Genomic DNA, 8,848 nt, shown 5'->3' with positions numbered 1-8,848 from the left:
ACTATTTTTCACTTTCTGAGTTGAGCCTCCTTCATGAAGATTGCTTCTGGAACAATGTGATGGATTATGAGTTATAGCTAGGAAGCCTAAAATAAATCCTAATTGAAGCGCAATAGACTATGACTCTTTTGAAAAAGAGGGAATAGAGGGAGACCAAGGTTATTCAATTAAGGCTGCTTCAAGCTTTTTTTGTACTGAGAAGCTTTGCAAGCCTACCAGAAAAAACAGTCGCTCTACAAAGTTCAAATGTCACTCTCCTTCTAAAAGAGCGTGTAAGTGAAAACTGATTATCACCTAATTGACAGTAATAGGGTAGAATTTAGAGAATTAAGAGCTGGAAGCTCTTAGGAAAGACTAATGGAGCTAAATATTGCATGTAAAACTTAGCTAAACATTTACTGAAGGGAACATAACAATCTACAATCTATGAAGGAAATATTTACTGAAGAAATAAGAGGATTGGCTCATGCAGATACATATACATAAATAGTAAGATGAGCTCTGTGGAAGACAGGCTCTCTCTTTTCAGCATGAATTGAGAATTCAATATTTGTTTTAATTTGCAATGGCACTTCTTCAGTTTTAAATGGTTTATTTCAGATTGCTCTTAATATTCAAAACAGGAAATGAGGAGTTGTTCCGAAAGATAGATTGAAACTAGCCATTAGCTTTGTCTGAATCTTTACCCTTTCTCCTACGAGAACATTTTAGCTCGAGCAGTCTGATTTCCCCATTTTGTGGCGCCTGCATTTTCTGACAGACTTTTATGTTAAATAGTAATATAAACTAATGAAGACAAGTCAGCTGAATTTTGCACTTCCTGGCCTATGTATATGCAGTCAGTCTCTTCTTAAGAAGCCATTCTTAAAGGCAATTACAGAAATATAATTGTACAGTGGAAAAGACTCTAAAACCCAAACCATGTTGCTCTGATGAAGACATGTACTAGATAAGGAGAGCGTGCAAAGTTATCTTTAACTTTCCTGGTCTTATGAAAAGCAAGAAGTTGCTACTGACTTACAGCCCCTAAAACCTCAAGCAGCGCTGCTCAGGAGATTTTTCTCAAAATATCTCACCATTGTGGCATAATATTTTTATCACAATGTCATTTATACCAGCACCAGATAGGCTGAAGAAATGCTACAATGTAAACATCACTATGAAGTCTACATCTCTGTTTCTGCCATTGCTAGCACGGAGTTACGTGAGCTGGGATGTTTCAGTGCTGGGGGAACTTGAGGTTTAAAGTTGCAGGGTAATTGAAGCAACTGGGGAAGATTGAAGCATCAAATATAGCAAGAAACATCTGCAAGCCTAAAGGAGCCTCTCTAACATGCTTCTTGCTCTGCTCACCCTTCATGTTCTGAAAGCTTTTTATGGGGATGATATAAAGAAGAAAGCAGAGAGTCAGAATAAAATTGTCTGCATAAGCCTGTTTTATTTAATCCTAATTTTATGAAGCACTTACTAAACGCACCTATTAAAACCAACCAAAAAGGTTTGAGCCACCTGTCACAACATTTTGTACAACTGGGTTTTTTGTGATTCATTCTTGTGCAGGAAAATCAAGCTCACAGCTTTCAAACAAAGAAAACCAAAGCAGAACAGAAATGTTTTCCTTTAGCAGCGATGTACACTCAATGTACAGTGCCTCAAAGAGAAATGCTAAGATATTTATTTCAGATAAGCATGGCTTTCTATAGTTGTCATTGATAAAATCACTTTGAACTGAAAAATCTGACCAGAACTATGAATTGCTGCCTAAAAAAATTGCATCACATGAGAAAAAGTGAAATTACACATCTTGAAATGCAAACATTGCTTTCAGCCTTCCTTATAAAATGCTTGTTCGGTTTTATGGCAGGTGCACCCCAAATTTTTATGTTGCAACCCATTTATTTCAGATGTTTAGGCCTTTGCTACATGTAGAAGAGGCAATACCAGAAGAACAAATAGAGTAGTTAGTAGCTGTGAATTACATTTGCACAAGAGAGGAAATGAACCCTTAGGTAAAATTAATTGTGAAAATGAACTCTCATAGTTTAGTCACATATTGATTTTTGTCTCAGATCTCTTTTCTGTTCCAGGAATCAAATGGAAATCCATGCCGTGTCCTTGCTCCCATGACTGTCAGAATTCAGGTTGCCCTGGAGACATGATGCCACAGAAGGGAAGTGAGAGACCTCAGCCCCGCTGTCCTCCGGGGACCGCACTCCCGAAATTCTTCTGTGGGCCTCCTTTGACCCCCGAGAGCTCACAGACAAAGAAAGCCAGCCAAGCATTTGTAATGTGAGATGCTACTGTAAATTAAACGCTTACTAATGAAAGATCAGAGGGATCACTTTAAAAAGCCAGCTTCCTATTTCTCTGCACGCCTTTGGGAAATACATAATCATGCATTTTAGCAGCACAGCCACAGGCACTGTATATTTAAAGCAAGCAGAGCAGCAAAATCTCTTAGTCTTATAAAAAGGTGTGACACTGGATAACAATTAGTAACACCCTGCATATAAGAATATACCCAATTAGGACAGTTCTTAAATCCACATACATTTCTATCTGAATCATTTATCTGGAAACACTGGATAGTATCTGCTGGAAGTGGAAAGTAGAACAAGTCAGCCTTACAGGCAGAGCTTGCTGTCAGTCTTCGGAGGTATGTAAATCCCTCAGCAGGTCAATACATTATTTCTTCTGTCACATATAGGATTTACTGCTCCCATCAGTGCACTGTCCTGTTATATTGTTGCACAAGAGGCTGGAGTTCAGGGAGGACTTTGGTACGCAGAGAACAAAAGCTTCGCAGACATGACATCAAAGCGAGCACACACGCGCAGCCCCTCTGAGCCTCGGGACAAATGAGTGCGGCTCGTCTCCCTCTTTGCATCACCCAGCAGCAAATTGAGCATGGAGTGGAAATGAGGACAGCAATGAGGGAATCTAGGAATATCGACTTCTTTGTCGTGTAGGCTGGAAATTGGGAGCTCTTGCGGAAACCTGTAAAATGGGAATGGGCTGGAGGATACTGATAAAGATCCTGTGCTGAGGACAAGAAGTTTCACACTGCTGCTAAAAGAAAAAAAGCACATGCATACAAAAGAAAGCAACACTGGTGCTGCTCTGCACAGAATGGTATCTGTTTCCTCCAACACCCTGCGACTGGATTCACAAACCTTGTAGGGCGATTGTGAGCGGTGCTGGACAGAAAGACAGCAATGCACAAGAGATAAGCATGAGGAAAACAAGACTGGAGGCAAAGACGACCACTTTGCAAACTGTGTTACTGCTGGGGAAGGGAGACACCTTCCTGTAACTGAATGCTTGTAACTTGGGAGGAATAATATACTTTCTGTGAGTCGAGATGTGCCCAAATGTTTTGCTGAAGGTCCAGGCCCACAGCTTCCGAGTTTGCTGCCACTCGCAAACACAGCCATCAAATGCAGAACTCAGACCAAGCAACTGTCTAGCCCCCATCCTGTCTCCTCGGGTTGTCAGTAGAAAGAGACTAGCAGCCACCGATGGACCTAACCTCTACAAATTTATTAAAAACATTTTTCATCTAACCTCCTTAATATTTTTCACCTTTGGCATACCTGTGGCAATAAATGCCACAGTTTGGGTAAACATTCCACTAATTATCTCAGGCTTTGATCTCTGCCTCTGAAGTTGCACACTGCTTCCCCAGGCACTGGAACCAGAAGTCTGTGTTGGAGCTGCCCTGTTTTACTGGAATAGTGAATAAAGCCTTTCTCAGACATGTTTTGGTACACTCCATTCAAATATATAAATGTAAATGAAGGGGGCCATATTCAGAATCTACAATAGCAACAAATGTTAATTGCATAGTAATAGCTATCAAAACCAATATTCAGTGTGATCATGTCTTATGCTCGCCTCAGGGCATACCGCAATCATAATTAATAATGTTATTTAATAACAATAATAGGGCAAATGCAGCTTATAAATTAATGGGCAAGGTTAATAAATGGGATCTGATCATGAGGTAGGTACAACTGAACAATTTATGAAGCATTTTAAGAGCTTTCCTAGAGATGCTGAATCAGGGCTGATCTGCTTGGCTCCTTTAGTGAGCAACAGGAATGAAAAGTAAATAGATATGTGAAACAGCCTTGTCTCCTTTTTATCATGCTCTTCCTCTAAACTTTTTTTTTCATACCGGAATGAAAATGCCTTTGTAGCAAGGACTTTTGAAAGAAACTCTCTATGATAGAGAGCCTAATCTGTTTGGGGACTGAACATTATTATTATTTTCTTATTGGTCGTGGGTTCTCTACCTCAGTAATCCATGTACAAAAGGCTGCTTCCTGTCTTGACAAGTTTACACTCTAGGTAATTCAGTGTAAAAGAAATAATGAACAGTGATTGTGGTAATGATTTGTCTTCTAAAAGGTAAAGCCTTTGGTGTTCCTGCTCATTCTGACATGCTCTCCAGCTTGCACAGTCCTACCGTGACCTGTAAATGGTATTTTTCTAAACAGAAAGTCTCTGCTGTCATTCTTGAGCAGGTAGGAACAAGCCAGGGCTTACTATCAGTATCATGTTACTGTGACTTAATATACTGTTGAGCATTTGAACTGCGGTAAGTAGCATGGCTGCAAGGTCTTTCTACTTACTGCAAAGTTAAATGCATTAGTTTAAAACCATCTTTGAGGTGAGACGGGCTAGCAGCAGGCACATGGGCACCTATGATGCTTCAGGTGTCAAGCAGTACCTTGCAAAATCGAGGAACTCAGCTGCTTTTGACGGCATGCTCTTAATCCACAAGGGAAGAGGGTTAAGTGAAGGGCACTGACAGATAAGCTCTGGCTGAGCTTCAGGTGCAGGGACCGAAGACCGTGGTGCTACTGCCCCCACAGCAGAAACAGCAGAAGGAAAGGCACCTTACTCACTTCACTGCTACGTCAATCAGTGCCCATGAAGTGGTTCACACTTACATGCCAGGGCAAAGGTACAGAACTAAAAAGTGAAGGTAGGTTGTGGGTTTTTTTACCTAGTGCAACAAGGTAAGCCTGTCAGTGTCCATATAATTATATTATATTCTATCTGGAATAAGTCAATAACACACGTACACATATACATACCATACACACCATCAGCTAGTGTGCAGTAACATGCTTGGCAGCATTAACTTGAGGAGTGTGAGTGTTGCCCCTGTTGGAACCTGAACCTCCAGTTGGAACCCAGCTGTGAACATCACCACAGTGAAGTTACAAAAGAAACCGAGAATGATGAAAACAACGGTGAGGTTTTTAAAAGGTAGCTGAAAATGTAAGAATTTATATTGTCAAGGACTGCAGTGCTATAGCAGAAGAGGAATAATATTTCTGAAGAAGAAGTAGGAGACTTGGAAGAAGTATTTTTTTGGTAGATGGTTACAGTCAGAGGGTAACATGCTCAGAACCAAGCTCTTCTCTGAGAAATACCATTCACAGGTAAAAGAAAGTTTTTTAAAATGTCTGTTCTCCCAGAGGACAAGGAAAGTTCTAATTTGGTCAGCTCTGAATCACAGCCCAACAAAATGAAAAATAGATTACTCTTCAAGCACAGATACCAGAATAACTTGGCAGATGATTATGTAGGCAAAAGTAGCAGTGTATGCCATACAGTGCTTTGCAAAATGCATGGTTTGAAAACCCATCTATACAGCGCAGCCAGGGATGGAGGTGCAGCGTGAGCGAGCACTGACCTCTAGTGGACATGAAAGTCCAGAATTGGTAAAGATCGTTGACTGCAAAACAGAAAATATGTCATGTGGACTGTTGTCCCAAAGCTTGTGCTTGGCAACTCTGCAAGCTCCAGTCAGCATAGTTTTAGACTTGACTGTTGGATGGAACTATTAGGAAGCTCTCACTGACTGTGTGTCAGGAGCTATCATGTCTATTGCAATGTCTAGAGGCAAAATTTATATGGCCAAAATAAAACAGTGCACTCTTAGAATTTGCTTAACAAGACAGATAAGTCAACTATTGGTCAGTAAAATTAACGGATGCTAAATTAACTGAGGTTAAATTCACTCCCCTTTTTAGATATTTATTAAATAACTGGGCACTGTTGAGACTGTCTCAACGGACATTAGCAGAGCACGAATAGTTTAAAGAAAAAAATCCTAAGGAAATATTAACATACATGTCATATCATATTAACAGTCTTAGTCCTACCTTTTCTACAATCAAAAAATACAGAATGGTGAGGGTTGATATATTTTCAATGTCTGCCCCAAAGGAGCTTGCTTGCTTCTCCCTTTCAAGTTATTCTCCATAGGAAAAGTCCTGTAAGTGTTTTGCAGCTCTTCTTTAAACTAATCCAAAGAAGAAAAACAATCCATAAGTCTAACCTTCAGCTGAAACTACCAAAGTTGGGTGTTCTCAAACAGTTAATGTGCAGTACAGGCTTCCTTTCCTATATCAGTAATGTCATACTTAACTTCATTCACAAGTCTCATCCAGAAGCTAATGAACACTTTGGTTTTTTGTGCTTTCACCACCTCAAGACAGTGAGGTTTCTGTGATACATTTGGTCAAGAAGGCAAGATAATGGGAGCTTGGATCTGGTCTTGCAAAAGGGCTTTGTCACTGGTGTGGGTTGTCCTTGTTTCCTTTAGACCCTGTCTCACACCAGAATTATTGGCCCCACACCCTACACATTTCTTCTCGCCTCAGAATGGCAGGGAAGGGAAGAAGCAAGAGAATCTCAAGACCTGTGAATTCCCTATTGCAAGTCTGTGAAAGGAAGGAGGAGGAACTTCTACGAGGAGAGCAGGATGCCAGGCAATGCACCAGACTTATTGTCTAAGTACCATTTGAGAGTAAGAGATACCATCTCAGTCTTTGATTGATATGAAGCCAATCTGTGTCCCGAAGTTAATGCCATCACGAAAGTGAGAGTAAAATTTATCAGGGTGGCATGCAGTACAGAAAGTGATATTTCGGTTCTGGTCTGTGACAGAATCATCTTGGATGTTCTCAGGAAGAATCCCACCATTTTCAAGAAGAATCCTTAAAGAAAGAAAGAGAAACAGAAAACAGTATTTTTTGTACATCCTCACATTCCTTAAGACACTATCATTCAGACAGCACCTCAAATACCAGTTGAACAAACTGTGCCAATATTGTGGTTGGGACTTTTAGTTGCTTTTCTTTTTTTCCTTTTTTCCAGTATTAGACTAAAATAATTGCTTTTCTGCAACCAATAAAACCACATTTAACTTGAACATTTGTCTATAATCCATAAACTAAAAGTATAACAGTAAAATAATAACTGACACCAGCAAAGGTGAGCAGATAGTATTCATTCAAAGGTATCATTCGCTGATCTTCAAAGTACTAGAGAGTACTCTGAGATGGTGAGGACCGTCACCATAATAATGCTGGATAATAATATATCAATATAATTATTGATAACTAATGTGGAATTAGCCTTTTGTTCTTTTGCACTGACTCTACTCAGCAAAAAAAAAAAGTGTATGTCATGGAAATGCACTCAGTAGGCTTACCGTGTTGCTCTTCTAATATCAATATAAGGACATGCAGAGTCAAATAGTCTCACACACTTTGGATCAATTCTGTGAAATTCTTTAGCTGATTCATGAGGAAGTTTGTAGCAGCAAGGTCCTACAGATGGGCCCAGCACCACAAGGATATCTTTCACATTACAGCCATATTCAGATACCATAGCATTTACTGTGGCCATAGAAACTCCTAACAATGTGCCCTTCCATCCTGTAAGAAATGAGAGGTTAAAAAAAAAATTGTATAAATTGTCTCTTTAATTTTATAGTAGCTAAAATATATGCTATTATTAAAGGTACAAATGAATAGATATATTTATATCTAAAACCAAATCATTATATCTAATAAGAAATAATTGTTTTTTAAAAAAACCCAACCCAACACATTAACAACTGTCAGTTTGCTGATATCATCATTTTGTGGAGATGGAAACTAGAGAGAAGAGTTTAGATTAGGATTCCAGAATTCCTTTTTCCCAGTGTCCTGGTTTGGGCAACTAGAGCATACCTTACAGCTCCTCTGTGCTTGAAACATTTAAATGGGAATATGACAACAGAAATACGTTACAGTCAGAAGTGTATTTTTATAATATGCTGAAAATGTTTTTAGTGTTATTTTAGAAAAAAAAAAAAGAGGCTCAAGCTAGAGGCATTGTTTGGAATAGACAGAAGAAAGCCAAGCCTTGCACTTTGGCATTGTTGGAATAGATAGAAGAAAGCCCAGCTTTGAGTTCTCGTATATCAGTTTGAGTCCCAGGAAGTCTTTGCATTGCACAAGGGGTGTGTCATACCAAAGGATAGGATATGCTACTGACTTTTCCTCTGCTTTTCTACATCCAAAGACTGAGATGACCTTATACCTAATTTGTATACATAGCAACATGTGTTCAAGTTAAACTGAACTGAGATGAGGTTGGACAGGAAGGAAAGGATTTAGGAAAAGATAATTGGAAGCCTGGCAAGGACTGTGATGTGGGAATGAAGGCCAAAACTTGGGAGATGGAAGGTAGTAGTTCAGGCTAGATCCAGGAGGTATGCTTGGAGATGGCAGCGGTGTGGGTTGGGGCAACATTGTGGTATGTCGGGGACTAGATAAATGAAGAAGTAGCAGAGAAAGGAGCAACTACAGATTTCAATATTTTACAATAATTTGGTTTGAACACTTAAAATGTAAAACTCTTAAAACTTTCAAGAGTGGACAAAATTCTCTCCATCCCTTCTCCCCATTAAAAACCACAACATTCCCCTCTCCTCCCAGACAGACATGCCACAATTCTCATTCCTCTTACTTTCTCAAACCTGAGCTTGCTAGGCACGGGG

The 8,848-nt window shown here is 39.6% G+C and overlaps 1 protein-coding gene across 4 annotated transcripts in view; it reads right to left on the bottom strand.

Moving 5' to 3' along the window:
- Nucleotides 1-1,651: 1,651 nt before the first annotated feature.
- The window catches only part of LACC1 (laccase domain containing 1), a 31,224-nt gene continuing 24,027 nt past the window's right edge, over nucleotides 1,652-8,848 (bottom strand). For 2 of the 4 annotated variants that reach the window (XM_075489167.1, XM_075489178.1), the window contains exons 5-6: nucleotides 7,514-7,739; nucleotides 1,652-7,016 (exon numbers count right to left, since the gene is read on the bottom strand). In XM_075489167.1, the coding sequence (XP_075345282.1) occupies nucleotides 6,842-7,016; nucleotides 7,514-7,739 (401 nt within the window). In that variant the 3' untranslated portion in view covers nucleotides 1,652-6,841. The remainder of the gene's footprint in view (nucleotides 7,017-7,513; nucleotides 7,740-8,848) is intronic. The other 2 variants (XM_075489188.1, XM_075489194.1) reach the window with 2 other exon arrangements.

Source organism: Mycteria americana, chromosome 1, assembly GCF_035582795.1.
Source record: "Mycteria americana isolate JAX WOST 10 ecotype Jacksonville Zoo and Gardens chromosome 1, USCA_MyAme_1.0, whole genome shotgun sequence".
In the NCBI taxonomy this organism is placed as follows: Eukaryota; Metazoa; Chordata; class Aves; order Ciconiiformes; family Ciconiidae; genus Mycteria; species Mycteria americana.
Note: the sequence above shows the minus strand (reverse complement) of the source record. Positions and strands in the feature narration are given on the sequence as shown.